The 16,123-nt window shown below is 42.3% G+C and overlaps 1 protein-coding gene across 6 annotated transcripts in view; it reads right to left on the reverse strand.

Annotated features, from left to right (window-relative positions):
• The window catches only part of LOC126416761 (LIM domain-binding protein 2), a 793,447-nt gene that overhangs the window by 95,567 nt on the left and 681,757 nt on the right, over positions 1–16,123 (reverse strand). For 4 of the 6 annotated variants that reach the window (XM_050084600.1, XM_050084602.1, XM_050084601.1 and 1 more), the window contains exon 4: positions 3,792–3,885. In XM_050084600.1, coding sequence (XP_049940557.1) covers positions 3,792–3,885 — 94 coding nt within the window. The remainder of the gene's footprint in view (positions 1–3,791; positions 3,886–16,123) is intronic. The other 2 variants (XM_050084605.1, XM_050084603.1) reach the window with 1 other exon arrangement.

Here is a 16,123-nt window from a genome sequence, read left to right on the forward strand (position 1 = left end):
CGTCTGTCATCACACAGGTGGCCCATGAGCTGAGCGTGCGCCGTGCCTCGACCTGCCGATTACCTGCACTTACCAACAAGATCTGCCGCCTGCACATTACCTTGGGTCGGTATAAACTCAGTTTACCTTACGTGAACTGGAGCTCATATGTATTGTACTTTTGGCTCGCTGGCGACTTAGGTATGGAAGTTCTATAAACTTCCCTACTGACAAGCTTAAAGGTGATTGTGTTCTTTAATTGTACAACTGTTTTCTATTCATTACTCATATTATGACAGTTGCATGTTAACTTACATTGCCATTTGAATGACAGTAGTTGAGATTTTTTTCTAAGCCCATCTGTTATAATTGGTAGCCATCCTTATTCCTAAAGTATTGCATTTAGTATTTTGGGTGGCCTTAGTTTGATTATACTGTACTTCTTAAAATCTCTGCTGATAACTGTTCGAGAAAGATTTTTTTTGGGGGGGGGGGAGGAGAGGAGGGAGGGGAAGACCTAACTGTTTTTGAAATAATAACACTCCTTATGTACATGGCACCATGGCTCTGGGACTTTCTATAGATTTTAATTGTGGCATTGGCAACTGGCTAGTGTGAAAATTCAATCAGTTAGGTTTCCGTATAACTAATTCTGTTCTGTACTTCCTTTTAATGTCCGTGTTTTGAGGTCACTACAACAAGTGTTTTGTATTGTATGGTTAACTGTGAGGGGAGGGGTGGGGGCGAGTCTCTTGATTTTGATTTATCATTTAAGACTTTTTTGATTGATAAAAATGACTCCTGAATATTGTTGCACGCCTCTCAGTTCAGCACCACCACTCCTATCTACCACCATAGTATCAGAATTTTCAATAGATGCAACATGTGTTCCAATTCTAAATGTTGAAACAGTTTATGAAAATTCAGCTGCTGATGTTCTGCGATACCAGTACTGATATTAATGAACCTCTTGTAACTGAACAGAACTGAACCCCCGCTCTCCCCCCCCCCCCCCCCCAGAAAAAAAATATCTAAGCCCCTGACAGGCATCGTCGAGCAGTGCGGAAGGGGTGGTTCTAAAAGATCGCATGACATCAGCGGAAGGAATCACTCGTGAGCTTCAAAGTGCTATCTCAATTCAGCTAGCAGAACGACCGTGCGCAGGGAGTTAAAACGAATGAGGTGCAACAGTCGAACAGCTCCTAATACGCCAATATTTCTGTAGTCGGTGCTAAGCGACGCTTGAGGTGGTGCAAGCAGCGGCGCCACCGGACAGTCTACTACTGGAAACAGGTGATCTGGATCGATCACTCACGCTACACCCTGTGGCAGTCCGGTGGAAGGGTTTGAGTTTGACCAATTCTTGGAAAACAGTACCTGCAGTCATGTGTAATGCCGACAGTAACACACAAAGGAAGTGGTGTTACGGTATGGGGTGTTTTTCGTGGTTATGGTGTGGTCCCCTTATTCCGCTTAAAAAAAAGTTATATGAGGGAAGAAATGATTAAACTTTGTGAACTGCGTACCATAGGGTAACAGTCTGGTGACGGTTATTGCATATGTCAGCATCACAACGCACTCTTTTCAGAAAGCAGAATCTTTAAGGCAATAGTATGTGCCCAGTAACATTACTGAAATGAACTGGTCTGCCTGGAGTCCCGATCTGAATCCAACGGAGCATCTTTGGGATGAGTTAGAACGTATACTACACTCCAGGTCGCTAGGTCCAAAATCTTCTCTGGTTTCAAGTTCTGAGGAACAATGGACTGCCATTCCTCCACAGGCATTCAGACAAATCGTTGAAATTGTCCCCACCAGACACCAAGCCGTCATAAAGGCGAAGACTAGATACACACCACCTTAATGTCCAGTAATACTTGTCTAGATACAGTTCATAAAATGGTGTATTAACAGAAAAACATTGTGCAACCTCTTTTAGACAGTTAAACACGCACCTCTGAAACAAAGTGATTGAGAAATTAATTCAGTTTAGTTCCAGTAGCCTGTCAGACCAGTTACAACTGTTCTCTCTCTCTCTCTCTCTCTCTCTCTCTCTCTGTGTGTGTGTGTGTGTGTGTGTGTGTGTGTGTGTGTGTGTGTGTGTGTGTGTGTGTGTTTTAAAAGTAGTCTTCGAATATGTTTCTTTTAAATGTAAAAAATAGGCAGAAAACCTGTATCTATAATGTCAGTAAGTACTTAAGCGAACAACACTAATACTTTTCAATTTCCAACGTTTTATGTACTTATATGGTGGACGCTCATGTGCGGCGTTGGGCTTTACCCGACAAGATTAAAGCCTTCATGTCCTCTCCTACGTATCACCAGGAGTCCTTCGAGAGAGTGTTTACACTTAACATTGCAATGTGCCTATTACAAGGCTTGGACGAACAACAACAACAATAATAATAATAATAATAATAACAAATGTTACAGTAATGAGTACAGGTTATGGTAATTTCAGTCTTATTAAGTTTTGCTGTCCGCCCTGTAAGCTGAGTGGTCAGCTCGACGGAATGTCATGCTAAGGGAGCCGGTTCGATTCCCGGCTGGGTATGAGATTTTCTCCGCTCAGGGACTGGGTGTTGTATTATCATCTCATCTCCATCGACATGCAAGTCGCCGAAGTGGCATCAGCTCAAAAGACTTGCACCAGGCGAACGGTCTACCCGTCTGCCATTCGCCTGCTGTCATTCGTAAGGACTACAGAAAATCTAAATCAGGATGGTCTAAAGGCAACTTGAACCAGGCTCCTCTCGAATAAAAGTTCACATTCTTAATCACTGCGGAAGCTCTTCTTGTGACTGCAAAGCAACAGAATATTGTTTTGAATTCGTTTGTAGGTTGCAAGTACTGAACATTCAAAGGCTAGTGAAACTTTGTGTCGGCTGAAACCCGATTTTCAGCTTTTCGCGGGTAGTCGCCTTAACCACTATGCTATCTGAGTTCGCTTCCAGGCTTGACTCAGATTTTCATTTTCAGTTATTTTTCCTTCAATTACTTCTGAACTTCACGAAGAGAGATTCTCCCACAGCGTGCGTGGCAAACAACAGGGGCATCGCAGATTCAGAATTTCTGACTTGTTATCTGTGGTATCATTTCATGTTATTGCATCTTCACTGTTTTCTTCTCAACGATCCGTTCATTTCATTTCAGTGAATCTAAAACACGTTACAACATGTAAACATGTACTCACACAACTAATTCCTGTTCTGTTTTCATCTTTCCCCGCGGAAGTAAGTATATATAATACATAGGGGTACCTCGGCGTGAGAACGAACTGGCCACACAACCTTCTTCCCAAACAATACTTCCCATTAATCTGAGGCCTCGGAACTAGAGAATCCCAGCGCATGGGTCAACAGTGCAATGTTGAAAATGTGCTTAGTACTGGCTGCACCTACAAAGACGCCTAATGCCATGACGATGCGTCTAAAGAAAAAAATTCTTAGAGGAAACTTGTCCAAAATACTTTTTTTGGTGTGCCCACAGTGTCAAGGTCAGTCAGGCCCTGGAGCAAAAAATGGTGAATATTCTTAAAGCTCGAGTTTCAGACAGGACACGACGAGAAAATTTTTATAAATTGATGCAGCTGCGAGAATCTCACGTCATGTCAGCCGTTCCCGTTAGTCTATATGAGATGTCCTGTTTACACAAATAAAGCAACAAATAAGGTGGAGGTAGAACTTCAGTGGCACACCTTTACTAATTATACGTTTATAGACAACATTGCATCAATACAGCGGATGCCCGCACACGAACGCCTGGGCAGTCACACACTTTGGCGCAGCGTAAAAAAGCCTTTGTGTACTCACCTCTGTCCTCTGCTGAAGCCTCTTGTTAAGCTCGTAAATACGATAGTCAGGCTGGCCGAAGTACGGCGTATGACGCCTGGGAACAGGAAGAGATCTACCAAATAAGTTGAAAAACACGGAATTAACACAGAGGACGGCACAGGACAACATATATGGCGCTTGCACCAGGGTGCGATCCGTCCGTCACCACGGTACGTAGTTCTCACGTCAATCACCATCGAGCAAAGATAAGACGCACTGAACAGTACGACTCTGTTTATATCTCGAAAAACAATTCCAGAGTGGCGACGTCAGCTACGCACACTGGTGCAAGGCGACATACAAACATATAAATGATATCATAATTTATAAATGCTCAAACTATATTACTCCTTCAGTCGTAAATTATTTGACATAGAGATTACATTTATGATTCTCTGCATCCATCATATACTGCACTATTTTCATATTTGCTGTAGCTAAACTGTTGAGTCAAGCTAACTTTCTGAATGCCTCATGCCAACATATCAAGTATAAGGTGACTGAATTTCTAAGTTCGCATTGCCCTAAGAAAATAATTTGCCTCTGCGGATCCATTAGAGAAACAAGTCTTAATAACTTTAATTATCGATCATTTCCCATTTAGTTTATTGATGATTTTAATGTTTCACAGAACAATAATAATCCCATCAACAGCTCTGAATTAGTACCAGTTTCCTTCTCTTAAAAAGAGGGACAAATGGGGGCGTGAGCAGGCATTCATATTAAAAAAGAAAATAGAAAAACCACAAGCAGAATCGTTCTTTAGAAAACATGCAAAATATAGAGACAATTCGAAAGCAAATACTGCATGTTAAAATGAAGACCAGTATATGATGAGAGCGACAGAGAAAGCACACTTGCATCACACAGAAAATTATGAAGAATATTACACTGAAGGCTTCAATTATTTTCATAAAAAAAGATAACAAAAAAATTAAGTTAACGTACAATAAATATAACTAAACGTTTCTCTACTTACAGAATCCAAAATTTCGTTATGAATTACGTACTAATGAAGATTCGCAACGATGTTTTATCATTCGATCACGGTGTAAGAAACGTAAGAGGTACTTCTAATTGCAGAGATTCTTGGGATATCTGTTTCGTTTAATTCACATGTATGCGAATATCTGCTGGTGACAGTCAGTATTCCGAATACTTGTGCAGAACATACGAGGATTTTTTTTTTGTTTTCATTTTTGATAAGTTTAGCATCACATCCACGCGAGACTCCAGCGTTTTACTCGATACAGTCATCCAAAAATTGAGTCAACATGAAAACCTTCAACATCTAAATAATTCAACGATCAACTATGCTCTGTTTCTGTGGAAATGTGTTTGTACACAAACAACGAGTCAGAAACACTCAGGAAACAAAAACAAACCAACTTTCTCAGTTACTCAAGAATAGAGCACGAACTTTGGTCGCCCCGATTGGGGCTGTCGGTGATGTCACTTGCAATATTTTTGAAATTACGTCGTCCATTTCTTGCAAAGTGACAATACTGCACTGTATTTCTTTTCTATATCTTCATTAGCATCAAATTTATACAGAAATTACGGATTCGTTTGGTAATGACACATCCCGCCACCTAGTGAAAAGATAATTTACAATAGTCACAGTAAACTGAATCACAAGTATGAAGACAAAACAAATTTGCTGTATGAAACCACTGCTTCAAACCAAACATTGCAGCTTGCTTTACCCCAAACATTCATAACAATAAGGCTGAATGTCAGACACAGTCTAATTACAATTCCTGGATTTTTTTATTCAGTAGCTGACACTCGCTAACGTCTCCAAGTCCAAAGTAAACTTTTCGCTTCGAGCTCTTTAATTGCACATGTTCAGCTGTGATTATAACAACACTTAGGAGAGTTAAGATCGTGATTTAACAGTTGTTTTGTCAGTACTTAAATTTGACACCACTGTCTTAATACTACGTTTCAGGATCACGCACTTCTTCACGTGGCAAGCTCTTAGATGCAATAGATCAGGAGCACAACTGTATCCAGGGAGCATAAAACGCCAGGAGGAACGGAGTAGACAAACTTTATGCATCCATGCATCAGACACTATACAGAATCTCATTACATTATCTGTGCTGTCTTTTGATAGTCCCCCGTTCTGAAGTCACCGTGCCCCAATGACGTAGTCAGCAGCACGAAATGTGTGCACATCGAGAAATACAATAGTGTCAAAGTTGTAGGCCTCGGCGTTGACGTGAAGCTACATTGTCCAGCCACATTCATGTGACCACCTCTCAGAAATGTGAACAGCCACCTTTTGCAGCGCCGACTGCTGTGGGAGGTGCAGGAAGCCAGTCAGTGAGGTTCTGGAAGATACCGAGAGGGCTGTGGAGCGTGGCTAGAGCTGCGCTAGGTTTCTCGGTTGAGGACCCGAACCGCGTGAACGGATGGACATGGCCCCCAAAGATACCCGCATACTTGTGTTTTTGATTCTATTAGGGACGGATTTCTAACTTAGATAGATAATGGTATGCAAGAAAATAATGGGACAAAGATATGGCCCCGGCAAGCGTAGTTACTTATACTAACTATGGAGAACTTGAATCTGGATGTGGTAATGGACTTTTGAATTGTCGTTCCTTCTGGACACAAGTTTAGTATTAGCCATTACCAACATGTCGCATATTTTATGTCATGTTAACAATAAAAAACAACTTTCTGACAAACTACCACCCAATCAGAGAATGTGTACGCTACAATTAGAAGAATTGTGTAGTTCGTGCACAATGGAACTCTTCAAATCACTTTGTTCGGGAGCCACAGACTGATATCAATATGACGCATGATTAGATGGGAAATAATTTCTGTGATCTTCACGTTCGCCTAATCTCAGTATTTTAGAGCGTCATCTAAAAGAACGCTATAATGACAACGAATATTCGTAATGTACAGAAGGCTTCACGGACGCATCACGCAAACCCGTGAAGGACAAAATGGCTCTGAGCACTATGGGACTTAACTACTGTGGTCATCAGTCCCCTAGAACTTAGAACTACTTAAACCTAACTAACCTAAAAACATCACACACATCCATGCCCGCGGCAGGATTCGAACCTGCAGCCGTAGCAGTCGCGCGGTTCCGGACTGCGCGCCTAGAACCGCTAGACCACCGCGGCCGGCCGTGAAGGACAGAGAGGCCATTTAGCGGTCTATAAAATGGTGCAAGAGTCCACGATTAAACACGAACATACGTGTAGCTAGGTGCATGTTGCTAATTTTTTTATGAGATTGTATGTGTTGAAGGTATTATTCATAACTTGTTAATAAATGTGTGTGAAATCTTACGGGACTTAACTGCTAAGGTCATCAGTCCCTAAGCTTACACACTACATAACCTAAAGTATCCTAAGGACAAACACACACACCCATGCCCGATGGAGGACTCGAACCTCCGCCGGGACCAGCCGCACAGTCCATGACTGCAGCGCCTCAGACCACTCGGCTAACACGCGCGGCTAACTTGTTACGACATAATATTTGGAGATAGGTAATGTCCCGTACAACAACATGCTTACATTATGGATTCAGAAACTGAATGCTTTCGGACATTTTTACATAACTTTTTTCTCGTTTTGAGATGATAATCAGCTCCCATTGGTACACCAAGCACTTCTGATACGCTTTACGTCAAAAGCGCAGTGTCTCCGTGAATTACATTAACTTCCAGACAAAAGAGACGTGATTAATAATTAAAACTTCAATTGATAATATTTTTCAAATTAAGTAAATGATATAGAAATAAAATTATGTAAATTAAGTAGAAATAACACAGTGCATCAATGACCTGAAACTGGATCACGACTTTAAATAAGCAAAAACCATGAACATGACATCAAGAGTAATTAGATATCAGGCCATAGTACTACTACAAAGTGTTTTACTATTTCGTGAAGAATTTTGAAACCCGTCTACTGCAAAATACGATGTCCCAGCTTACCCGTATCCAAACCGCTTCTTATGGTAAATACTTAGACACACTCCTCGCGCACCTTGTACGGTGGCAACTGATTCGAATATAACCACCGATTACAATCCTCTCGGTGAAAAAAAAAATTTCGTCGCCAGCAAGGGGAGCGTAACGTTCCTAATCCCACATATAACTGGCTGGATAGTCATTTCATACGGGAGGATAAAAGAAAACGCATACCACCTCCAACAGCTCTGTGACTAGTAAAGCACTGCGGTTTTCAAGCCCAGATGAGAACAGTTTTGCTTCAACTACACTCAGCCACGTCACACATATACTTAGGAATAACAGTTTGTACAGTTACGAAGTGCAACGATAATATAAGCAGTTTTGTGTAATCAAATGGCAGGAAGGAAGACTGCTTACAAAACACTTGTAGGGGACATATTTTAATACTTTTTACGTGCCTGGGACCATACTAAATCGGACTAAAGGGAGATAGAAAGTATACAAAATAAATGTGGTGCGAATAGTTAAAGGCTTGTTTGACTGAGGAGAAAATATAACAGATGTTTAAGGATATCTAGTGCCTGTCACTGGCTGTACATTTCGTGAGATCCTTCTTAGAGAACTTTAAGTGCCATCCTTCATTATTCAACTTCCTATGCATCTGTCCCATAGAGATTGTCCGATAAAATTGCCCAGTAACAACTGCGATTTCATATAGGTGATTTCATATTCGTAACAAATTAACGCGTCAATTTTGACGCCGTGTAAGCCTGCCTCAAAATCATTTTAATGTTGAGGGTACCGTACTTGGCGACGAGATTGACACGATATATTGTTATTAATCTGAAACGATGTGAAGACTGGACATCACCTATATGAAATCGCAACTGTGACCGAAACGAATAGTCAGCTACACCTGCGTCAACGCACAGGTATTACGTTTGCCTATACAATAAAATTACACAAATAACAACTGCCGGGCTATCACTTTCTTCCTTGCACTATGCGTGAGTGCTTACGTGGCAAACTCTAATTCAATAAAAAGTGCCTTCCACCACGCACTTACTAGTTATAGCAAACGTTAGATGTGAAATATAGGTTTATTACAGGCCTAAAAGCGCATTGCAATTAATGGGATACATTCGCTACGTTGAGATCGCTGTTTAAAGACGCCTAATGAGGCAGATCGACGACGTGCGATATGTTAGCGAAGTCCCCGGCTACTTCCTGCGGAGTGTGCTACAGAAACAATCTTATGCTCCTTCGCAGTGTGCCGCCACAGTTAGCTGTTAATACTTTAACGTAAATGTGAAACAGCACTTCAGCTGATGTTAAGGAAAGGTTTAATTTCTGCTACGTGTTAAGTTCATTGAACGGTCTCAGGTGACCTAATGTAACAGAGACGTACATTAATAAAAGCTGCTCTCGTAGTAAGATAAGAACGTTTACGAAATCCTTACATTAAAATATTCACAGGTGTAAGCGTCCAGCACCTCGTCGAGTGTTTTGTTGCACATGGCAAGAATTTCTGTAGCATGTGATTTTATGACACGCTTATGTTTGTATCGGCTGATTTCAAATCAAATGTCTCTGAGCACTATGGGACTTAACATCTGACGTCATCAGTCCCCTAGAACTTAGAACTACTTAAACCTAACTAACCTAAGGACATCACGCACAACCATGCCCGAGGCAGGATTCGAACCTGCGACCGTAGCAGCAGCGCGGTTCCGCCTAGAACCGATCGGCCACAACGGCCGGCTCGGCTGATTTGTTTTCATATATTCTGGCACGTATAACGTAGTCCCTTTCAAGCTTGCCAGTAACTTGCTTCATCAACTCTACTTAGTTACCATTAGTATGAAACATCTCGATGTTTCTTAATGCCAACGGCCCTGTCTTTATTCGATTCATTAATTTATTTTTGAATTATCTCCTTACATACTGTTCATAATTTCAGCTGAATCAGGCACATTAGAAGAGCTGGCATATCGATAGGTTGCATTTGACAGTGAAAGATGAGACGAATAATAGACATTTATACTGTTTGTTTTCTTGCTGAATAACACAGAGTGCAATTCAGTCTTCTGCTACGTACACGTCACTTGCCGGTGGAACTACGATGTGTAACTTCCTGGTAGATTAAAACTGTGTGCCGGACCGAGACTCGAACTCGGGACCTTTGCCTTTCTCGGGCGAGTGCTCTACCAACTGAGCTACCCAAGCACGACTCACGCCCCTTCCTCACGGCTCTACTTCCGCCAATACCTCGTCTCCTACTTTCCAAACTTCACAGAAGCTCTCCCAGGCTGTGGCTAAGCCATGTGTCCGCAATATCCTTTCTTCCAGGAGTGCTAGTTCTGCAAGATTCGCAGGAGAGCTCCCGCGAAAGTCAAAGGTCCCGAGTTTGAGTCTCGGTCGGGCACACAGTTTTAATCTGCCAGGAAGTTTCGTATCAGCGCACACTCCGCTGCAGAGTGAAAATCTCATTCTGGCTACGATGTGTAGTTGTAGCTCACTTCGGCTTTTCTCTGCCTCATTACATTACAATGGCATTTGTACCCTTTGGTATGAGGCTTGGTGGCAAAACCGTATGCTACTAAAATTATTGCAGTCGTGTGTACCAAAGCAGTAGGCAAGGTCCTTGACAACTGAGTGTCGTTACGTAAGGAATTTTTTAATGTTCTTATGTTATAGCGATAGCTGCTTACGTACGTCTTTGTTAAGCTACAACGCTATTCATTCCAAAGTGTTCAGCGAAAGTAGCTGGCAAAGGAAATTAAAATTTGTTAACAGCAGCTGAGGTGGTGTTTTGCAGATACGTTAAAGTAACGTGCTACAGAAATGAACTTCCGCTGGGCACAGGAGGCCGCGATACAGCCGAACAGCGTGGCCAGCACGCGTCACCTGCATCGCTGGTGACAGTGAAAGCGCCCAGCCGAGCCGTGTCAGTAGAGCGTCGGCGATAATTCGGGCTGTGCTTACGCACGCCGGGCGCGTATCGGCGAGAGGCGGCTCGGGGCCACGCCGGAGCGCACCTGGCCGGCAGTCTGCAGGAGCCTCGCCTCGGCCGCAAGTTCAAGGCCGCTAGTCAACAACCCGGACGCTACGGCGTGGACACGGCCGCAGGCGCAGCCGCCAGGGCGAACCGCTCCCAGCTGGACACGTACATAAATAACCAGTGGAGTTCTCCGCACCACGACGTAAATGAAATTACAGCTATCATCAGCCCGAACACCTCAGAGCTTTGCTAAGCACGGTCCTATTGGAGGCGCTACACCGTCGCCTTCCTTCGACGCCTTATTTTCGCCACACTGCGCCACATATCTGGTTTCCACGAGTGTGTTTGTCAATGTTAAATTGTATAGAATGGAATGGCAAGAGGCTTGCATCAATATGGCGAGATAAACCACACTTACACATTCAAACGATATACCCGGTAATCGGTAGCTGAAGCTTTAACACAATCTACAGCATTACAGCACGCAAAACGCTATGACTTCTTAAGTAATAAAACCCAGTACGTTGTCCTCGATGGTGAGTGTTCATCGGAGGTGAGGGTATCATCTGGAGTGGACCAGGGAAGTGTGGTAGGTCCGCTGTTGTTTTCTGTCTACATAAATGATCTTTTGGATAGGGTGGATAGCAATGTGCGGCTGTTTGCTGATGGTGCTGTGGTGTACGGGAAGGTGTCGTCGTTGAGTGACCGTAGGAAGATACAAGATGACTTGGACACGATTTGTGATTGGTGTAAAGAATGGCAGCTAACTCTAAATATAGATAAATGTAAATTAATGCAGATGAATAGGAAAAAGAATCCTGTAATGTTTGAATACTCCATTAGTAGTGTAGCGCTTGACACAGTCACGTCGATTAAATATTTGGGAGTAACATTGCAGAGCGATATGAAGTGGGACAAGCATGTAATGGCAGTCGTGGGGAAGGCGGATAGTGGTCTTCCGTTCATTGGTAGAATTTTGGGAAGATGTGGTTCATCTGTAAAGGAGACCGCTTATAAAACACTAGTACGACCTATTCTTGAGTACTGCTCGAGCGTTTGGGATCCCTATCAGGTCGGATTGAGGGAGGACACGTAAGTAATTCAGAGGCGGGCTGCTAGATTTGTTACTGGTAGGTTTGATCATCACGCGAGTGTTACGGAAATGCTTCAGGAACTCGGGTGGGAGTCTCTAGAGGAAAGGAGGCGTTCTTTTCGTGAATCGCTATTGACGAAATTTAGAGAACCAGCATTTGAGGCTGACTGCAGTATAATTTTATTGCCGCCAACTTACATTTCGCGGAAAGATCACAAAGATAAGATAAGAGAGATTAGGGCTCGTACAGAGGCATATAGGCAGTCATTTTTCCTTCATTCTGTTTCGGAGTGGAACGGGGAGAGAAGATGCTAGTTGTGGTACGAGGTACCCCCCGCGACGCACCGTATGGTGGATTGCGGAGTATGTATGTAGATGTAGATGTATTTGACAAAAGACCAAGGCAACTTTCCTAATAAATTATTTAACAACAGATTTAAGGAAACGCAATTTCTGTAAGGCTATGTATTACATATGAGAGCAAATGAAACAGTTTGCCGTGAGGAAGAGTGCGTGTCCGATTAGCTGCAGGCTTGCCGTGAGGAAGAGTGCGTGTCCGATTAGCTGCAGGCTAACTGAATAATTGCTCACACAATTCGATTATAAGGCAACAACGAGGACAGCATAGAAAAAAGTTTTATTTGTTTTGTTTCAGGGAGAGAAAGACGATTTAAGTTTTTCCTGCTTGGATATTCATCACTGGAGGTAGTAGTTCCAAAGACTTGAAAATCTCCGTATAATGTATGGTCTATGTACCACTGTGGTTCTAACATCATCTTCTTGCAGTGAAGTGCTCCCGAGTAGCTAAAAATCTTGACGAAATTCTGTGTTACGTGCATGCATCGCCAAAAACAATACAACCAACGGAAATATATGAGTAACAAATTTAACAAAATTCGTTGTTACATCAGTAACAGATTTAACAAAATTCGTTATTACGTCAAACGAGAGATCTAAGAAACTGCGAAGAGAGATCTGATGAACCATCATTCTGCAACGTAGCATTAATTTTCTACGTGCTGCAGTGGGTTCTGTAGCAAACAAGAAAGGATGTTAGCAATCTGTATGTTACTAATATTTCAGTATCACGAATGTTTGGAAAATTTATTACTTATGTTATTGTTCTGTTACAATTATAAAAATTATACAATGCAACACTAAAAAGTTTAATAACAATACATATTACGAAATATTATTATTTCGGACTGATCAAGAATACTCAATACCCGGTAGAACAAGCGTCATATAAGCCACTTCTTGTGTGGATGAATTGCACTTACTTAAGATTATTCCTATGAATGCCCGTCTGGAATCTCGTTTTCAAAAATAGTTCTGAGCACTATGGGACTTAACATCTGAGGTCATCAGTCCCCTAGAACTTAGAAATACTTAAACCTAACTAACCTAAGGACATCACACACATGCATGCCCGAGGCAGGATTCGAACCTGCGACCGTAGCGGTCACGCGTTTCAAGACTTCATCGCCGGCGCATCTCGTTTTCCTACTATTTATTTTATATGGACATGTCACTTAAGGTCGCTCTGGATAGTTACTCCTAGATATTTTACGGTAGATACTGTTCCCAGCAATTAAAATAGTGTAGTTGTACAACAGTCGGTTTCTTTTCCTATATACATGCAATATGTTACATTTATTTAATTTCGGGGTCAACTGACAGAGCCTGCACCATTCATCACCCCTCTGCATGTCAATCTGCAAGTCGATACTGTCTTCTAGCGTTGCTACTTTCTGATAGACAACCATATCACCTGCGAACAGTCTTGAAGAGCTTCCGACGCACTGTACTAGATCATTGATATACACGGTATACAGCAGCGATCCTATCACTCTTCCCAAGGCACTCCGGAAATTACATCTGTCGTTTTTGTTCCGTTGAGTGCTACACGTAAGAAAGTCTTGTATCCAGTCGGAAATCCGGTCCGATACTCGGTAAGCTTGTATTTTTATAACTTTCCGCGAATCATTGTCTCAATATCTCTCATTTCAACGTTCGTACGATGGTTGAAAGGAGAGGCCGTATCACGATCTTCCACGGTGAAACAATTTCGGAAGACCGAATTTAGTATTTCGGCCTTCTTCCTGTTATCTTCCGTTTCGGTGCCTGAATTATCATTGAGTGACTGAACTGATGATTTAGAACCACTAACTAGTTTTTCTTAAGACCAAAACTTCTTACAGTTTTTGTCAGATCGGCTGACAAAATTTTATTTTCAGTCATTGAACGCTGTTCTTATTGCTCTCCTTAAGCTCACTTTCGCTTCGGTCAGTTTCCGTTTGTCAGCTAGGTTTTGACTTCTCTTGAATCTCTGATGAAGCTCTCTTTGTTTATGTAGCAGTTCTGTAACACGGCTATTAAACTGGGGTGGGTCTTTCCCATTCTTTAAGACATGGCTCGGGACATACTTGTCTAAAGCATATAGAACGATGCTCCCCGTTCGTGCAGGACATCTCCAACCTCAGCGTTATGTATTTGATGCAGACTACTCAGATATCTGCAATTTGTACACTGTCAATCCTGCGAAGCAAAAATATTTTCCTACCTTTCTTAACATTCCTTGTAAAATCCATGGTCGTAATTGGTATCTACCATTGTCCAATGTTTCATACTGTATTTGCTAGAAACACTAGCCTCTTACGGACATTTTCACTTATGTTTTTACAGTTAAAAATGGAAGAACCTTGCATTGTTCACAATTATGTAAGTCTTACCAGTTAATATCACAAAAAACACCTGAAGTCAAAGGTTAACCTACAAGAAAACCTAATCAGCAAATTACCGCCACAGGCACATCTTACTACACGAGTATTTAGCGAGCAAAACATACGATATGCCCATACGGAAACAATATACCACAATAAAGCACGCGCACCACTAGCAGGAGAAATCACAAGACAAGTAAAAGCATGGCGTCCCGAGCTCTCAGCCAATTATTGACGATATCAACATTGGCAACACACTGTCTATACGGTGTCGACGAGAACTCTATCGACAAACTTCCACGGATGGCCCAAAATAAGAAAAAATGTCCAGAAAACATGGGCTCTAAAACGCATACCTTAAGAGATATAAGCATTTTTTCGGTAGAAGGGATGTTTCTTACAGTAGCTAAGATGTAAAAGTGTTCATAAGGCATAATACCTAAGCCCATGTTTATTAGACTTCTTTGTTTTCGAACTTGCCACCACCTCTGATAGCTTGTCGGTGGAGTTCTGGTTCACCTTGTATAGTATCTCTTACAGCACGATGTCAGTCACGGATAGCATCAATGCTTCGCGAGAGCACGGGACACCAGTAATCGTTCTATTCTTCCTAAAGATTAGTATCCAGAGACTGTAAAGTAAAAGCCATAGTAGCATCGCAGCACACACTATACGTCAGCAAGTCGTATTATTATGTCAGTCCAATAAATGTGAGCCGAAAACCGCAAATCTCTGAATGTAATGTGGCGTACACTGACGAGAATGATGTACAGTGTATCTCAAACATTTTGTGTTCGATTTATACAGACACCAGGGGATCCTCAGTTAGGTTGTATGAGGTAAGTAAACAATGGTCCGTAAATAATATAATTTTTCATTCATTTGAACAATACTCTAGAACTTTCCACACTAGCACTATTTCCCTTATAAAAGCACTGAATTTTCCCGGCATTCTTCCAACAAATCTAAATTTTCTTTCGCCTTCTCTAATAATGATTTTACGTTGTCGTCCCACTTGATATAGCTTCTAATAACGCGACCCGGGAGGGTAGTTCAGAGTATTAGAGGATTCATTAGTTTCGAGCATTACGAACTACGCCGAGGATACGAAACGTTACAGCGTAGATATAGTGTGTGGTCTCTTAAGAGTGGTTGAAGGTGAGCAGGCGAGTCGGCCTCGCTTCGCATCGCATCGCATCTAGCGGCGCTGGCGGCAGCCATGCGGCAATTTGCACCGTCTGCTGCGCGTTACGCTCCGACTGCACACCGTCAATGTCTGCGTCTCCGTCTGGCGCACGTGGCTGGCTGTCGTGCTCATATAGGGCACACACAAAACAGAGTACGGCGATACAATCGCCTCAGTTCCGGAGCTAGTTCCGCTCTTACCCATTGCACAGCTACAACACTTGAAAAACATTACGATCTGCTAGTGCCTCTGTGCCACTACTTAAGTCCCTGGAATCGACAGGAAATATGCGAAATCTTCGTTTGGCAGGGAATTCCCGCACCCAACAGTTCTTTTACGTACGGGGAGAACGACAGCTGTCG

The sequence above is a fragment of the Schistocerca serialis genome, chromosome 8, assembly GCF_023864345.2.
Source record: "Schistocerca serialis cubense isolate TAMUIC-IGC-003099 chromosome 8, iqSchSeri2.2, whole genome shotgun sequence".
NCBI lineage: Eukaryota > Metazoa > Arthropoda > Insecta > Orthoptera > Acrididae > Schistocerca > Schistocerca serialis.